General features: G+C 46.4%; 2 protein-coding genes across 4 annotated transcripts in view; one reads left to right on the top strand and one right to left on the bottom strand.

Moving 5' to 3' along the window:
* The window catches only part of CPSF7 (cleavage and polyadenylation specific factor 7), a 34,324-nt gene extending 33,180 nt beyond the window's left edge, over window positions 1-1,144 (bottom strand). The window contains exon 1 of one of the 2 annotated variants that reach the window (XM_056552657.1): window positions 1,007-1,144. In XM_056552657.1, the coding sequence (XP_056408632.1) occupies window positions 1,007-1,060 (54 nt within the window). In that variant the 5' untranslated portion in view covers window positions 1,061-1,144. Of the gene's footprint in view, window positions 1-973 lie in introns of both variants that reach the window. The other variant, XM_056552656.1, reaches the window with a different exon arrangement.
* Window positions 725-14,617, top strand: SDHAF2 (succinate dehydrogenase complex assembly factor 2). Of its 2 annotated transcripts, XM_056552659.1 has the most exons (5): window positions 725-738; window positions 4,537-4,602; window positions 9,411-9,604; window positions 10,993-11,102; window positions 14,073-14,617. In XM_056552659.1, exons 2-5 carry the CDS (start codon window positions 4,561-4,563, stop codon window positions 14,201-14,203), a joined length of 477 nt encoding a protein of 158 aa, XP_056408634.1. In that variant the 5' UTR covers window positions 725-738; window positions 4,537-4,560; the 3' UTR covers window positions 14,204-14,617. The 2 variants fall into 2 exon arrangements, with proteins under 2 accessions (XP_056408634.1, XP_056408633.1); XM_056552658.1 differs by lacking the exons at window positions 725-738; window positions 4,537-4,602 and adding an exon at window positions 1,096-1,305.
* Window positions 14,618-18,889: the final 4,272 nt, after the last annotated feature.

The raw sequence follows: 18,889 nt of genomic DNA, 5'->3' as shown, positions 1-18,889 counted from the left end.
CTAGATAGATCACCTGACATACCAAATCCTATAGGTCTAGATCAGTGGTCTTTAAACAGTAGACCTCCAGCTGTTGCACAACAACTCACTGTCTGGACATGCTGGGAGCTGTAGTTTTGCAACATTTGGATGTCCAGTTCACAGATCACTGGCCTAGAGAGATCACATGACTTACCAAATCCTTATTGCAGAGTTTCCCAACCAGGGGAAGCCAAGCTGTTGCAAAACTACAACTCTCAGCATTCCCGGACAGCTAAAGGCTGTTAGCACATGCTGGGACTTGTAGTTAGGCAACAGCTGGAGGCACACTAGTCTCTAGTGCCTTATTGGCAGCAGAGAGATCTCCTGACTTATCAAATCCTTATTGATCCAAATAGATCACCTGACTTAACAGATCCTTATAGGCCATAGAGTGATCACCTGACAAATCCTTACCGGTCCTAGAGCAGTGGCATCCAAACTGTGGCCCTCCAGATATTGCAAAACTACAACTCCAAGCATGCCCGGACAGCCAACGGCTGTCCGGGCATGCTGGGAGTTGTAGTTTTGCAACATCTGGAGGGCCACAGTTTGGACACCACTGCTCTAGATTACCTGAGTTACCATTGGCCATACAAATGTCACCTGACAACTCCTCTCCACTCATTTAAAAAATGAATGACTGCAGTCATGTGATGCTTCTCAGCCAATCGGGAGCCATGAGACGTATCACGTGGCCGTATTTGTTTACAGTGCAGGGTATATCAGCATTGTTCCCATCGAGGCCATTGGTGGGTGCGGGGTGACATGCGCACTGGAGCACCTACCTGCCGCTGGTCCCATTGATAACACCACAGCCAGTAACCCCCAGCAGTGCATGCAGATGAGACCGCCGCCCCGCTCCCCAGCCATATACATCTATATACACACTATATAGACGTCACCGCCCCCACTCCTCACCACACACACAATAGATATATATAAATGGCTGTACATCTCTCTGTGCGGCGGCCCGGGTCTCCCCCACCTGCATGAACTCTTCTTCGGCGTAAATATCAATAAGATCCGCCCCGTCCGCCATACCCGTCCCGGGACCCCGGACACACGAGTCCGGCTATGTCTCCCCGTGGGTGTGATGTCAGGCCGGGTGTCGCCGTTCCACACGTCCCTCCGCACTTTGAGTGGAACTCTGCAGCTCCCACAATCCCGCGCCTACCGGAACTTCCGGCCTGTGGGGGGTTCCCGTTCTCAGCGACTTCCGGTCGGACGGGTGAGCGTGACGTCAGAGGATCGTGCTGTAAGATGCTGCCAGGGATCAGAGCCCGGGTGAGAAGCACTAACACACCGGTTGGGGGCGGTCACCTGCTGCCCTGTTAAGGGGCTCCTGTATCCTCTATAAACGCACTTTACGTACTAGTCCTTGACTTGTCCTCGCTTTCCGGGTGACTTCCTGACTATACGCTGTCAGTAGCCTGGGAACTACATCTCCCAGCATGCCTGCTTGTAGCTATGAGGTCAACAGCTGGAGACGATCCCCAATCACAACTCCCATAATGCCCTAACTGTCTGCAGCTATAAGGCTGGGTTCACGCTGCAGAATTTCTGCCGGAGATTGAGCCGGCGGCGCTAGGACCGAGCAGACTGCATTGCTGCCCCCATAGACTGCAATGCATTTCTGGGTGGATCTTTTGGGAGATCTGCTGAGAAATGCATTGCCATCTATGGGGACGGCAATATAGTCCGCGCGGTCCTAGTGCCGCCGGCTCGATCTCCGGCAGAAATTCCACAGTGTGAACCCAGCCTACGGAATTTCCGCCTGCAATTCCGCTTTGAAATTGCAGGCAGAAGTTCCGCTTGCTAAAATGTATAGTGTAGTGAAAAGGTTTCCGTTCACAAATTTACACTTTGGAATTTGTGAACGGAAAATCCGCTTGGATGTTTCCGTCTGAAGAAAGGGGTTGCTTATTCTTCAGGCGAAAATACTCGCGGAACACATTGCTGTCTATTGGAGACTGCAGTGTCCGCGCGGTCCTAGTGCTGGCCGCAGTGGAATGCAATGTTTTCCGCGATTATTTCCACCTGAAGAATGAGCAACGCCATTCTTCAGGCGGAAATTTTTAAGCAGATTTTCCGGTCACAAATTCCGAAGTGTGAAACCTTGTTCACTACACTATACATTTTAGTAAGCAGAATTTCTGCCTGCAATTTCAAAGCAGAATTGCAGGCGGAAATTCTGTAGTGTGAACCCAGCCTTAGGGTACATTCACACATTCGGATTTATTTGCGAATTTTCCGCTGCATATTTGAAAGGGGGTGGGCTCTTTGCGGAAAATCTGCCGCAAGACCCATTGAAGTCAGTAGGGTCTGCAAGGAATTTTCCGCAACGGAAAATCTGCTGCGGACAACTGATAAGAGCCCACCTCCTTTCAAATACACACTGGGAGACCCGCAAATAAATCCGAATGCATGAACGTACCCTAAGGCTAGGTTCACACTACGGAATTTCCGAAAATAAATCTGCCCCTGCGAACGTACCCTTAGGGTATGCCAGTGTTTCCCAACGGGGGTGCCTCCAGCTGTTGCAAAACTACAACTCCCAGCCTGCTGGGAGTTGTAGTTTTGCAACAGCTGGAGGCACCCCGGTTGGGAAACACTGCGTTATGTGTTGTATATGGTGGTCCAGGTGTTACAATGCTACATCTCACCCCGTGCCCACATATCTACAGGCATTCAGGGACCCATTGGAATTCTAGTTTTTCAACAGCTGGAGAGACACAGGTTGGGATACAATGATCTATTGCAATGTCTTTTAACCTGGATTCTCCTGTTGTTGCAAAACTACAACTCCCATCATGCCCTTATAGCAGCAGGCAGTCCGTGCATCGTAGGAGTTGTAGTTTTATAACCTCTAGAGAGCCCCAGCATGGAGAACATGGGTGTAGATCAGTTTACTCCAACCTGTGGCTCTCCTGCTGTTGCAAAACAACATCTCCCATTATGCTTTCATAGCTGTAGACCAGTGGTCTTTAAAGGGGTATTCCGCCCCTAGACATTTTATCCCCTATCCAAAGGATAGGGGATAAGATGTCAGATCGCTGTGGTCCCGCTGCTGGGGACCCCCGGGATCCCCGCTGCAGCACCCCGCTATCATTACAGCACAGAGCGAGTTCGCTCTGCACGTAATGACGGGCGATACAGGGGACGGAGCCGCGTGACGTCACAGCTCCGCCCCTTGTGATGTCACGGCCCGCCCCTTTCAATACAAGTCTATGGGAGGGGGCGTGGCGGTTGTCACGCCCCCTCCCATAGACTTGCATTAAGGGGACGGGCCGTGATGTCACGAGGGGCGGCGCCATGACGTCACGCGGCTCCGTCCCCTGTATCGCCCGTCATTACGCACAGAGCGAACTCGCTCTGTGCTGTAATGATAGCGCGGTGCCGCAGCGGGGATCCCGGGGGTCCCCAGCAGCGGGACCGCGGCGATCTGACATCTTATCCCCTATCCTTTGGATAGGGGATAAAATGTCTAGGGGCGGAATACCCCTTTAAAGGACAACTGCAGCGGCATTACACTTATCCCCTATCTACAAGATTGGGGATAAGTGTTTGATTGTGGGGGTCCGACAGCTGTGACCCCCCACGATCTCCCTAAAGGGGCGCCGCCAAAAGTGCTCATGGTGAGTGCTAAGGCGCGTAGCGTCGACCTAGAGGTCAACGGTGACACCCCGTCTCCTCCCCGTCCCCATTCAGTTCTATGGGGAGGCGGGGAGGCACAAACGCTGCCTTCCCGCCTCTCCCATAGAGATGTATGGAGGAGGCGTGCCGGATGCAACGTCATGCTGCGGCCGGCACGCCCCCTGCACGGGAGAGCTACGGCCCCGTACAGGAGATCGTGGGGGGTCCCAGCGGTAGGACCCCCTGCGATCAAACACTTGTCCCCTATCTTGTGTATAGGGGATAAGTGTTAATCACGCTGCAGATGTCCTTTAAACTGTGGACCTCCAGATGTTACAAAACTACAACTTCCAGCATGGGATTATACGTTCTCCCTGTGTTTGCGTGGGTCTCCTCCTACACTTGAAAAACATACTGATCAGATTAGAATTTAGATTATGAGCCCGTATTTATATTAAAAAATCCCAATCCTTCCAGTACCGATCAGCTGCTGTATAATACACAGGAAGTTCTTTTCTTTTTGAATTTCCTTTCTGTCTGACTATAGTGCTCTCTGCTGACACCTCTGTCCATGTCAGGAACTGTCCGGAGCAGGATACGTTTGCTATGGGGATTTGCTCTAACTCTGGACAGTTTGGACAGAGGTGTCAGCAGAGAGCACTGTGGTCAGACAGAAAGAAAATTCAAAACGAAAAGAACTTCCTCTGGAACATACAGCAGCTGATAAGTACTAGAAGGATTGGGATTTTTTAGTAGAAGTAATTTACAAATCTGTTTAACTTTCTGGCACCAGCTGATTTCAAAGAAAATCTTTTCCATTGGAGTACCCCTTTAAGGGACATATGACTACTGTTTTGTTTTCGTAATTAATTGGGGTCTTAGTAATTGGACCCCAGACAATCACTTATGGAGGAAGAAAAAAGATGCGCTCCTAGTGAAGTCTGCAAGGTGGGTTGTATAGTAAACTAGCTAAGTCACGATTACTAAAAGTAGTTGCGCTAAGGGCCCACCACTTCCATAGACATGTAGAATAGTATCTGTACTCAGCAGCCTTGTGGTCTGCTCCATTCCTGCAGATGCAGGTCAGTCATGTAGAGTCCAAATAAATGGTGCAGGTCTGCAACCAATAAAAATGTACGTCAACAAGACACTTCTCCCGGTGGATTAATGAATCCGAAAGTAATATACCCTGCTCAAAAAATAAAGGGAACACTAAGATAACACATCCTAGATCTGAATGAATGAACTAATCTTATGGAATACTTTCCTCTTTACATAGTTGAATGCGCTGACAACAAAATCACACAAAAATTATCAATGGAAATCAAATTTATCACCCCATGGAGGTCTGGATATGGAGTCACACTCAAAATCAAAGTGGAAAACCACACTACAGGCTGATCCAACTTTATGTAATGTCCTCAAAAAAAAGTCAAAATGAGGCTCAGTAGTGTGTGTGGCCTCCACGTGATCGTATGACCTCCCTACAACGGTGTTGGTGGATGGAGTGAGACATGATGTCCCAGATGTATTCAATCGGATTCAGGTCTGGGGAACGGGCGGGCCAGTCCATAGCATCAATGCCTTCCTCTTGCAGGAACTGCAGACACACTCCAGCTACATGAGGTCTAGCATTGTCTTGCTTTAGGAGGAACCCAGGGCCAACTGCACCAGCATATGGCCTCACAAGGGGTCTGAGGATCTCATCTCGGTACCTAATGGCAGTCAGGCTACCTCTGGCAAGCACATGGAGGGCTCTGCTGCCCTCCCCCAAAGAAATGCCACCCCACACCATTACTGGCCCACCACCAAACCGGTCATGCTGGAGGATGTTGCAGGCACCAAACGTTCTCCACGGCGTCTCCAGACTCTGCCACATGCTCAGTGTGAACCTGCTTTCCTCTGTGAAGAGCACAGGGTGCCAGTGGCGAATTTGCCAATCTTGGTGTTCTGCACAGTGTTGGGCTGTAAGCACAACCCCCACCTGTGAACGTCGGGCCCTCATACCACCCTCATGGAGTCTGTTTCTGACCGTTTGAGTGGACACATGCACATTTGACACATGCACATTTTGCAGGGCTCTGGCAGTGCTCCTCCTGCTCCTTCTTGCACAAAGGCGGAGGTAGTGGTCCTGCTGCTGGGTTGTTGCCCTCCTACGACCTCCACGTCTTCTGATGTACTAGCCTGTCTCCTGGTAGCGCCTCCACGCTCTGGACACTATGCTGATAGACACAGCAAACCTTCTTGCCACAGCTCGCATTGATGTGCCATCCTGGATGAGCTGCACTACCTGAGCCACTTGTGTGGGTTGTAGACTCCTCTCATTCTACCACTAGAGTGAAAGCACCGCCAGCATTCAAAAGTGACCAAAATATCAGCCAGGAAGCATAGGAACTGAGAAGTGGTCTGTGGTCACCACCTGCAGAACCACTCCTTTATTGGGGGTGTCTTGCTAATTGCCTATAATTTCCACCTGTTGTCTGTTCCATTTGATACAACAGCATGTGAAATTGAGCAGTGTATAATGACTATTTTATTTAAATTTAAAGGCCACATGTTTAGAATTTGGAATGGATTCTTCGTGAGGTAAGTAAATTAAGAGTAATACAAAAGGCATTTTATAGATTAAGACAAGGTGGATTGTTACCTGGTCACATGATTGATCTGAATGGCATATGTACATATGAACGCCGTTTATAAGTCAATAATACAAAAAAGGAACATAAAGAAGAGTAATAGTAGTGCTGGGTGGTGTACCGGTTCATACCGAATACCGTTGTGTTTTTTTCTTTACCATACAAATTTTTCACATACCGCATTACCATTTCCGTAGCAACCAACTCCAATGTGTTATGGCTTAGAGCAGTGTTTCCCAACCTTTTTCGGGTCGGGGCACACCTCGGAAAAAAAAAAAATTCCGCAGGGCACCGCTACCGAGGTTGACGAGCAAAAAAAAAGGGGGGGGAAATGGTAAAAAACGCAATGAACTATATCTATTTATCAGTGGGTATGTAGTTTAAAGTGCTGCTTTATACAGCAACTCACCAATGACGTCTTCTCTAATTTGCAATGTTGCCTTCTCTTCTCCATCTGGTCTGGGCCATCATCACGATTTCTTCCACACACAATTCTTCACCGTTAAACCTGCAAAACAAATCTATTAGGCGCCGAACTTTTTTTTACATGGGTGACAGAGGGGTGTAGAAGAGTGGACATGGGTGACAGAGGGATGTAGAGGGGTGGACATGGGTGACAAAGGGGTTTAGAGGAGTGTACAGAGGGGTGTAGAGGAGTGTACATGGGTGACAGGGGTGTAGAGGAGCGTACAGAGGGGTAAAGAGGAGCGTACATGGGTGACGGGTGTAGGGAAGCATACATGGGTGACGGGTGTAGAGGAGCGTACAGAGGGGTGTAGAGGAGCGTACATGGGTGACAGGGGTATAGAGGAGTGGACAGAGGGGTGTAGAGGAGTGTACATGGGTGACGGGTGTAGAGGAGTGGACAGAGGGGTGTAGAGGAGCGTACATGGGTGACAGGGGTGTAGGAGTGGACAGAGGGGTGTAGAGGAGCGTACATGGGTGACGGGTGTAGAGGAGCGTACATGGGTGACGGGTGTAGAGGAGCGTACATGGGTGACAGGGGTGTAGAGGAGTATACATGGGTGACAGAGGGGTGTAGAGGAGCGCACATGGGTGACAGGGGTGTAGAGGAGCGTACAGAGGGGTGTAGAGGAGTGTACATGGGTGACAGGGGTGTAGAGAAGTGTACAGAGGGGACAGGGGTGTAGAGGAGCGGACAGAGGGGTGTAGAGGAGTGTACATGGGTGACAGGGGTGTAGAGGAGCGTACATGGGTGACAGGGGTGTAGAGAAGTGTACAGAGGGGACAGGGGTGTAGAGGAGTATACATGGGTGACGGGTGTAGAGGAGCGCACATGGGTGACAGGGGTGTAGAGGAGCGTACAGAGGGGTGTAGAGGAGTGTACATGGGTGACAGGGGTGTAGAGGAGTGGACAGAAGTGACAGGTGTAGAGGAGTGGACAGAGGTGACGGGTGTAGAGGAGCGGACAGAGGGGACAGGGGTGTAGAGGAGTGGACAGAGGGGTGTAGAGGAGTGACAGGGGTGTAGAGGAGCGGACAGAGGGGTGTAGAGGAGTGTACATGGGTGACAGGGGTGTAGAGGAGTGGACAGAGGTGACAGGGGTGTAGAGGGGTGTAGAGGAGCGTACATGGGTGACAGGGGTGTAGAGGAGTGTACAGAGGTGACAGGGGTGTAGAGAAGCGGACATGGGTGACAGGGGTGTAGAAGAGTGTACAGAGGTGACAGGGGTGTAGGAGTGGACAGAGGGGTGTAGAGAAGCGGACAGGGGTGACAGGGGTGTAGAGGAGTGGACAGAGGGGTGTAGAGGAGCGTACATGGGTGACGGGTGTAGGAGTGGACAGAGGGGTGTAGAGAAGCGGACATGGGTGACAGGGGTGTAGAGGAGTGGACAGAGGGGTGTAGAGGAGCGTACATGGGTGACAGGGGTGCAGAGGAGTGGACAGAGGGATGCAGAGGAGCGGACAGGGGTGTAGAGGAGCGTACATGGGTGACGGGTGTAGAGGAGCGTACATGGGTGACAGGGGTGTAGAGGACATGGTTGAGAAGGGGTAACAGAGGGGTGGAAAGGGTACGGTACCTTAAGCAAGCCGGTCCGCGCAGCTTGCAGGTCCACGGCAGGCACGGGAGTCCGGCGCAGGTGAAGATCGTTCCGCCCCAGGGACCCATTTTCGGCTCACTGCAAGGTAGAAGGGGGAGGGGGACGCTGTGTGCGCAGTGCGCACGCAGGCTTCCCTTCCCCCTTGCGCCGCCAGTCATAAGTGCGCAGGCCGGGGCGGGATATTTAAAAAAATAATAATAAATAAAAAAATCACAGCAAAATCCCGCAGCACCACGGCCAGTGGCGAACGGCACACACTTGTACCGCGGTTGGGAATCACTGGCTTAGAGAAACGTCGGCACAGCGTCTCTGGGAAGTGTAGTTCGAGCCGCACTGAAATGACTTTGAGGAGCTGGGTGGGGACTACAACTCACGGCGGGCGCGTGAAACTCGAGCAGAACTGCGAAGACATGGAGGAGAGTTACTGGGCAGCCTGACCGAGACCTCAGGTACCATGATGAGGAGCCCCGACCACCGGGAAACTCGAGCAGAACTGCGGGGACATGGAGGAGAATTACCGGGTGGCCTGACCGAGACCTCGGTTACCATGGTGAGGACCCAGACTACCTGACACTATACTGAAGACCCCACACCCCACCCCCAGAAATACAGTTAAACACCGTAATTTAGAAAAATACTGTGATATACATTTTTGGTTTACCGCCCAGCACTAAGAGAAATACTTTTGGACTCCTGCCAGGCTGGTAGGAGACCAAACTCACTGTATTAGTTGTGGCAGGGAACAGAACAGAGCCACCTAGTGGCTGTTTTTTATATTACATTTTGCACATATTTATGTTGATAATTTTAAAAGCAAGTGAATGGGAACGTGTCTGCGAATTACACAAGGAACACAATATTAAATGTTTTATTTGGTGACAGGTATTCTTTAAGTATAAATAAACAGTTGATTATTTATTACTTTTGGATTCATTAATCCACCATGAAAAGTGCCTTGTTTGACATCTACTTTAGTGTTAGGCTCCCTTTGGAAGAAATGTCCACTTGATAAGTCTTCTGGGAGCTTTGGATTTACCCCGTCCTTGTTCTTCTTGTAGTGTGCGCTCTTCTCATCTGTCTTTATTCGCCAAGGAGTGCGGTTTCTGACGACGGGGGATACAGGGAGGTATGCTGAAGAGATCCAATTGCCTGTTTGGAAGGAGCGCAAAAATGAAACTCAAGAAATAAAGAGAGCAAGACTATTATACGAGAGCCGTAAGCGAGGCATGCTGGAAAACTGTATACTGCTCAGGTACCCCTCATCTGTGTCTGATTTTACATGCTTGGCTAGGCACTCTGCCCTGGCTGATTTAAGGGGGACTGGAGTAACCCTGATTCCCCTCCTGATTCCCCTCCGTATTGTTAAAGGGTATTCCCATCTCACAAAGTTATCCCTATCCATAGTATAGGACAGTGGTCTTCAACCTGCGGACCTCCAGATGTTGCAAAACTACAACTCTAAGCATGCCCGGACAGCCAACGGCTGTCCGGGCATGCTGGGAGTTGTAGTTTTGCAACATCTGGAGGTCCGCAGGTTGAAGACCACTGGTATAGGAGATAAGCTGAAGGAAGAAATCTGGGTAGTAGAAAAAAGGGGGGGGGGCTCACTAAATCAATATCAAGAGGGGGTGCGCTCAAGGGAAAAAATACACATAAAGCAACCACTATTACAGTAAATTCGATTTGTCACGAACTTCTCGGCTCGGCAGTTGATAACTTATCCTGCATAAATGATTTCAGCTTTCAGGTGCTCCGGTGGGCTGGAAAAGGTGGATACATTCCTAGGAGACTCTTTCCTAGGAATGTATCCACCTTTTCCAGCCCACCGGAGCACCTGAAAGCTGAACTAATTTACGCAGGATAAGTCATCAACTGCCGAGCCGAGAAGTTCGTGACGAATCGAATTTACTGTAAGTTCGCTCATCTCTAGCACACACCACCGATTATAATCAAAATACAAAAAAATTATTTTATTAAATACATCAACACAGTATTATATATATATATATATATATATATATGTTGTTGTGACGCACCACACCCCTGAGGAAGTCGCTCAGCGACGGAACGCGTGGGGTTCTGATATGCTGGATATCCACCTCTGTCCTTGCCTAAGTATTTTTTAGTGATAGTCCTCTTTGGGATATTTCTGCTATTGAGGGTCAGTTTAGGTGATATATTGCATATATAATATATTGTGTTATTTTGGACGGGGTTACTTACCTGTGGGAGGGGGGTCATGGCCCTTCCCCAGGGTTGTGCTAGGCTCTTTCTGAGCTGTTTTAATTGGTTTTAAATGTCTGTGTATATATATAATACTGTGTTGATGTATTTAATAAAATTAAATAATTTTTTGTATTTTGATTATTTAATTCATTCTTCAGTGAAACGCTGGTTTAGTGGTTTCTGAAGGAAGAAATCTGTCCCCGAATGAATGGCGCATACTGCAGGTAGCCAGTGTTCCATTCATTCTCTGGACATCTCCTGGACATCGCTGAGCACTGTTATCCCTGTTTTGGACAGGGAACATCTTTGCGAGTTGGGGATACCCATTTTTTTAGAAATGTCTTCTTTACTCTTCTGTATTCTATTTATTCCACCAAAGCATGGAAGCTTATGCTGATTTTCCTGTTTTCGTAGTTTGTTTGCCAAAAAATACCTAAACACCATGACAGAGGCGCAGTTGTCACAGTACGATCGGCTGATCAATGAGCCTAGCAACGACTGGGATATATACTACTGGGTCACAGGTACTGCGAGAAATCTCTTCACATTTTACTACAAAAGGTTGCTGTACGGGATGAGACTTGAAGGGTGTATAGCAGTGTTCCTACTCGCAGCTGTAAAGGCTTATAATAAAAAAATTAAAGGGGTATCCCAGTACTTAAAGGGGTACTCCGCCCCTAGACATCTTATCCCCTATCCAAAGGATAGGGGATAAGATGTCAGATCGCAGGAGTCCCCCCGGGATGTCGGCTGCAGCACCTGGCTTTCATTACTGCACAGAGAAAACGCGCTCTGTTCGTAATGACGGGCGATACAGGGGCCGGAGCATCATGACTCCGCCCCTCGTGACGTCACGGTCCGCCCCCTTAATACAAGTGGATTGGGGGGGGTCGTGACAGCCGCCACGCCCCCTCCCATAGACTTGTATTGAGGGGGCGGGCCTTGACATCACAAGGGGGAGCCGTGAAATAACAATGCTCCGGCCCCCGTATTGCATGTCGTTACGCACAGAGCGAGTTTGCTCTGTGCAGTAATGATAGCGCGGTGCTGCAGCCGAGATCCCGGCGGGCCCCCCGCGATCTGACATCTCATCCCCTATCCTTTGGATAGGGGATAAGATGTCTAGGGGCGGAGTACCCCGTTAAGGAGAACTGCAGCGCAAAACTTTTCACTTCCCCTGTGCCCAGGCTCCAAAAACAAAAAAAAAACACCTTCCTATGTTCCCCAGCTGTGCCGATATTGGCGTCCCGTTCCTCCAGCGCTGCTCGGGTCCATGCTTCTTAGGCTCAGAATGTCACACTGCAGTCAGCATATAGCCGACCACAGCGATGTCCTGCCTCGGCCGGTGATAGGCTGAGTGCACTGTCATGTAAGGTGCCTGGGCAGCAGGGAGTAGGCGGGCCTGAGCTCCTCACATGACAGTGTGCTCAGCCTATCACCGGCCGAGGCAGGACATCGCTGTGGTCGGCTATATACTGACTGCAGTGTGACGTTCCGAGCCTAAGAAGTACTATTGTAAGAGCTATAAGCATATACACGACTATAAGCCCTCTCCTTCTCCCCAAAGCTTAGCTGCATATTATCAAAGGGGTGGAAAACTTTTTTTTTTTTTTTTTTCTTCAAATCAAATGGTGCCAGAAAGTTAAACAGATTTGTAAATTACTTCTATTAAAAATTCTTAATCCATCCAGTACTTCTTAGCAGCTGTATGCTACAGAGGAAATGCTTTTCTTTTTGGATTTCTTTTCTGTCGTGACCACAGTGCTCTCTGCTGACACCTCTGTCCATTTTAGGAACTGTCCAGAGCAGCATATGTTTGCTATGGGAATTTTCTCCTGCTCTGGACAGTTCCTGACATGGACAGAGGTGTCAGCAGAGAGCACTGTGGTCAGACTGGAAAGAAATCCAAAAAGAAAAAGCATTTCCTCTGTAGTATACAGCCGCTAATAAGTACTGGAAGGATTAAGAATTTTTAATAGAAGTCATTTACAAATCTGTTTTTATTTTTCTGACATCAGTTGATTTAAAAAAAAAAAAAAAAAAAAAAAAAGTTTTCCACCAGAGTATCCCTTTAACCCCTTAAGCACCAAGCCCATTTTAACCTTATTTTAGCGTTTTTCGTTTTTTCCTTCTTCGCCTTCTAAAATCCATAACTCTTTTATATTTCCATCTACAGACCCATATAAGGGCTTGTTTTTTGCATGACCAATTGTACTTTGTAATGAAACCTCTCGTTTTACCATAAAATGTATGGCGAACCCCCCCAAAAAATTTTTAGGGAGGAAATTTAAATGAAAACCAAAATTTTGCACATTTTGGAGGGTTTTGTTTTCACACTATACACTTTACGGTAAAAATTACTTGTGTTCTTTATTCTGTGGGTCAATACGATTAAAATGATACTCATGGCTAGATACTTTGATATTTTTGTACCTCTTAAAAAAAATCTAAATCTTTTGTACAAAATCATTAATCTAAAATCGCCCTATTTTGATCACCTATAACTTTTTCATTTTTCCGTATATAGGGCGGTATGAGGGCTCATTTTTTGCGCCATCATCTGTATTTTTTATCGATACCACATTTGCATATATAAAACTTCTAGATAATTTTTTATACATTTTTTTTTAAATAAAATGTGACAAAAAAGCAGCATTTTTGGCCTTTTTTTTTTACTGTTTTCCGTGTACGCCATTCACCGTACGGGATCATTAACATTAAATTTTGATAGTTCGGACATTTACGCACGCGGCGATACCAAATATGTTTATAAAAAAAAAATACGCTTTTGGGGGTAAAATGGGAAAAAAGACAATTAAAATTTTTATTGTGGGAGGTGATTTTTCACTTTTTTTTCACTTTTTATTTTTACATTTTTCAACTTTTATTTTACACTTTTTATGTCCCGTAGGGGACTATTTATAGCAATCATTTGATTGCTAATACTGTTCAGTGCTATGTATAGGACACAGCACTGATCAGTATTATCGGTCATCTTCTGCTCTGCTCGATCTCAGACCAGAGCAGAAGACCCCGGAGCCAGGTGAGGGGACCTCCGGCCGCCATACTGGATGATCGGATCGCCGCGGTAGCGCTGCGGGCGATCCGATCATCCATTTAAAGTACCGCACTGCCGCAGATGCCGTGATCTGTATTGATCACGGCATCTGAGGGGTTAATGGTGGACATCCGCGCGATCGCGGATATCGGCCATCACCGGCGGGACCCTGGCTGCTGCTAGCAGCCGGAACCTGCCGTGTATGACGCGAGCACTGTTCCGATGCTCGCGGTCATACATAGGACGTAAATGTACGCCCTGGTGCGCGAAGTACCACCAAACCAGGACATACATTTACGTCCGTGGTCGATAAGGGATTAAAAGGGTGTGTAAGAATAGTTGTATGGTCACACTATTAAGTGCAGGCTGGTTGGGGTTGTATACCATGCACAGTATATTCACTTGCTGTACATTGTTTTTTTTTGTTTTTTTACAGGGGCAGAGGAACCCCCTGAGAAGTTCAACAATGAGATAATGCATTTGCTAAAGGACTTTGCCATGAACCGTGATATGGAGCAACGTCTGAGGCAGCCGGACCTAGAATATTTATTCAAAGAGGCAAAGTAACCTACAGAAAGGATTCTCGATGCTGATGGTGGAAGACAATGGCCCACATATAAAAGGCTGGCATATCTTCCGTCAGTCTACAAAATGAACTGGTCTTGACTCTTTATGGCAATATCAGCTGCTTGCCAGGAGCAGGAGAGGAGACAACCTCTGAAACAATTTGTCTAAAGCAGTGGTTCTCAACCAGCGTGCCTCCAGCTGTTGCAAAACTACAACTCCCAGCATGCTGGGAGTTGTAGTTTTGCAACTGCTAGACGCACCCTGGTTGGAAAACACCTGGTCTAAAAGTTTCCATACTCATTGAATAGCTGTCAGCCTAATGGTCATTGGGTCATTTTGGCTTAAAACTATTCTCCTTAAAGGGGTACTCATGTGGAAAACTTTTCTTTTTTTTTTTTTTTTTTTTTTTTTTTACATCAACTGGTGCCAAAAAGTTAAACATATTTGCAAATTACTTCTATTAAGAAATCTTAATTCTTCCAGTACTTATTAGCTGCACAATACTACAAAGGAAATTATTTTCTTTTTGGACCACAGTGCTCTCTGCTGACATCTCTGTCCATTTAAGGAACTGTCCAGAGCAACATATGTTTGCTATGGGGATTTTCTCCTACTCTGGACAGTTCTTAAAATGGACAGAGATGTCAGCAGTGAGCACTGTGCTCGTGATGTCAGCAGAGAGCTCTGTGTTCAAAAAAGAAAAAAATTTCCTCTGTAGGAATCAGCAGCTAATAAGTACTGGAAGGATTAAGATTTTTTAATAGAAGTAATTTACAAATCTGTTTAACTTTCTGGCAGTAGTTGATTAAAAAAAAGAAAGTTTTCCACCGGAGTACCCCTTTAAAGATCGCCTCACATCAAATTTGGCAAATGACAAGAAAAGTTGCAAGTTTTTCTTCATATTTGTTGCACAACATAATTTGTGACTTCTTTATTATGTATATATACAGTTTCCACCAAAAGGTAATCTGCTATAAAAATGTGGGCCAATGTCTCTAGTATGCAACCAGTTAAAGGGGTACTTCTGTAGAAAACTTTTTGTTTGTTTAAATCAACTGGTGCCAGAAAGAAACAGATTTGTAAATTACTTCTGTTAAAAAAATCTTAATCCTTCCAGTACTTTTTAGGGGCTATATACTACAGAAGAAATGCTTTTCTTTTTGGATTTCTATTATGTCACGGCCACAGTGCTCTCTGCTGTCCATTTTAGGAACTGTCCAGAGCAGGAGAAAATCCCCATAGCAAACATATGCTGCTCTGGGCAGTTCCTAAAATGGACAGCAGAGGTCAGCAGAGAGCACTGTGGTCATGACAGAAAAGAAATCCAAAAAGAAAATAATTTTCTCTGTAGTATACAGCCCCAAAAAGTACTGGAAGGATTAAGATTTTTTTAATAGAAGTAATATATATATTAAATGGTGTGATGTGTGAATGGCACCAATTTAAATTCATAGTGTAATAAAGTATATTCATAGTGTAATAAAGTATAATAAATGATCAAATTCAACAATAATTGTATGTATTGGTAAATTATTATTTAATAATATTTATGTAAAACTCTTAAATCATACCTGTCAAATCACAGAAAAAAAATAATGCTTATATATGTTACTCACTAGGTCATGCAGATGTGTTTTTTAAAATCTATCTTCTGTATTTGGCTCTGTTCTGCTGCTCACTTATTATAACAGCCGCTGCTCAGGAAGGAGCATGTCCGAGGCAAGCACTGAGCCCACCCACTCACCATGTATTCACTTCCTCCATGAGTCTGCTGTGCTGTGCTTGGTCTCTTCATCCGATCACTGGAGGCTGCTCTGTAACCTCCTCCTCTCTGCTGCAGCCTGACAGGATTATGTTTACCCTTGCTGGTCTTTTTTGAGGAGATAATATTTTTTTATGAAGTATATTAAAAAGTTTTATGTTTTGCCAATGTATACAACATATACAAAGTTTTTGATTCTGACAGTACCCATGTAACACCATCCTTAATTCCTGTGATGTCCCAAATACACCAGTAACTGTTGAGGCCCATTTTGTTCATATTCCTAGACCCTCATGACATCACTCATCTAACTTGGGATGTTATAATTTTGTCACTTCATTGGCCCTAGTTTGTAGAGGTTTAAAGAGGCTATCCCCCTATCCACAGGATCCCCAATGACTAGTATCCCCAGCGATCAGGAGAATGGAGGACAATTGTCCCCCGAGTGCATGAAGCAGTTCTGTACTATTGTTGAACGTTACAGAGTGCCAAACTGCCATGTTTAAAAATGGAGTAGAGGCCATTGATCCTTCCCTTTTGTCAGGTACTGGTCAAGTGATCTCTGTTGGCTAAGGCTGGGTTCACACCACGTTTTTGCAATACAGTTCCCCTATCAGGTTTTTGATAAAAAATGGATTCCTCAAAACCTGACTAAACTGTATCAAAACGTGTGTACAAATTTTTATCCTTACACGGTTAAAAACTGTACACGGTTTGAAAAATGATGTCCGGTTGCATCTGTTTTTCACCAGGAATCTCCCCTGACCACCCTCAGCTATGTACAGTACAGACCAAAAGTTTGGACACACCTTCTCTTTCAGAGTTTTCTTTATTTTCGTGACTATGAAAATTGAAGATTCACATTGAAGGCATCAAAACTATGAATTAACACGTGTGGAATTATAGACATAACAAAAAAGTGTGAAAATATGTCATATTCTAGGTTCTTCAAAGTAGCCACCTTTTGCTTTGATTACTGCTTTGCACACTCTTGGCATTCTCTTGTTGAGATTCAAGAGGTAGTCACCTGAAATGGTTTTCACTTCACAGGAGGAGGAGGAGGAGGTGTGATGGTGTGGGGGTGCTTTGCTGGTGACACTGTTGGGGATTTATTCAAAATTGAAGGCATACTGAACCAGCATGTCTACCACAGCATCTTGCAGCGGCATGCTATTCCATCCGGTTTGCGTTTAGTTTGACCATCATTTATTTTTCAACAGGACAATGACCCCAAACACACCTCCAGGCTGTGTAAGGGCTATTTGACCAAGAAGGAGAGTGATGGGGTGCTGCGCCAGATGACCTGGCCTCCACAGTCACCGGACCAGAACCCAATCAAGATGGTTTGGGGTGAGCTGGACCACAGAGTGAAGGCAAAAAGGGCAAACAAGTGCTAAGCATCTCTGGGAACTCCTTCAACACTGTTGGAAGACCATTTCAGGTGACTACCTCTTGAAGCTTATCAAGAGAATGCCAAGAGTGTGCAAAGCAGTAATCAGAGCAAAAGGTGGCTAGAACCTAGAATATGACATATTTTCACACTTTTTTGTTATGTATATAATTCCACATGTGTTAATTCATAGTTTTGATGCCTTCAGTGTGAATCTACAAGTTTCATAGTCATGAAAATAAAGAAAACTCTGAATGAGAAGGTGTGTCCAAACTTTTGGTCTGTACTGTATGTATCAAGCTTTCACCACCAACACTTGTGTTTTAGGCATGGTCAGATTGGATCCAAAGTGTCTATTTGGGTTGTTGCCTGTAGATCATTATCAGTGTAAAGGAAGCCATGTGAGCCACACAATGCACATCTCCTCACTCCCCCACCCCTCTCTGCCTTAATTGATTGACGTAGAACGCTTAATGGGGAACTCTGGTACAAAACATCTTATCCCCTATCCACAGGATAGGGGATAATCGCGGGGAAGGGGTCCGACCGCTAGGAACCCTGCAATCTCATACTTGGCACCCTGGTTCACCCCGAGCACAAAGCGATCGCCACTCTGTGTACGGATTACTGTCGACGACTGCACCAAACGGTGGTCAACACACCCCCTCCATGTATCTCTATGGGAGAGCTGGAGATACACAATCTTGAATAGGCAGATAACCTTTAAAGGGGTATTCTGGTAAAAAACATCTTATCCCCTATCCAAAGGACAGGGGATAAGATGTCTGATTGTGGGGGGCCTGCCGCTGGGGACCCCCGCAATCTCCCTGCAGCACTCTATGTGGGGCTGCTTCTCCAGTTTCAGAAACCTCTGGGTTTCCAGGACTGGAGACGTAACGTAACGCCACGCCCCCTGTATTCATGTCTATGGGAGGGGGCGTAACGGCCGTCACAGAGATTTCCGAAACTGGAGACGCAGCCCTGCATACAATGCAGGTGCTGCAGGGAGATCGCGGGGGGTCCCAACGGTGGGACCCCCGCAATCAGACATCTTATCCCCTATCTTTTGGATAGGGGATAAGATGTTTTTGCCCGGAATACCCCTTTAATTTAAAGTGAAAAAACACATTCAACTACAGAATTAACTACAATGTTAAATGCCTTTAATACATCTTTTTGGACTTCCAAAACAAAGGAAAAGGCTTTCATTCTTTGGTGCGGAGTGTGCAAACTGTTACAGCCCTACAAATCCTTGAGGTTCCTATAATGGTGGCCTCAACACAACCAATTAAAACTTTTATTACATTCCAAGAATAAAAACTATAGATGGCCTAGAAACAAAAAAGGATCTGGTGGAGAATCACCTCATAATACTGTGCCGCATAGAGGCATCATAGGCCACCCATTGCATTCCATTTTGGGGACGATCAGTAGAGACTTGTATCTATATTTAGTCCACAGATCCGTCAGTATCCCAAAGTGGAGACGCTTCTTACAACAGCCAATTGGATTCCAGCTTTTACATTTCCTGAGT

Source organism: Hyla sarda, unplaced genomic scaffold (assembly GCF_029499605.1).
Source record: "Hyla sarda isolate aHylSar1 unplaced genomic scaffold, aHylSar1.hap1 scaffold_1767, whole genome shotgun sequence".
NCBI classification, from domain to species: domain Eukaryota; kingdom Metazoa; phylum Chordata; class Amphibia; order Anura; family Hylidae; genus Hyla; species Hyla sarda.
Note: the sequence above shows the minus strand (reverse complement) of the source record. Positions and strands in the feature narration are given on the sequence as shown.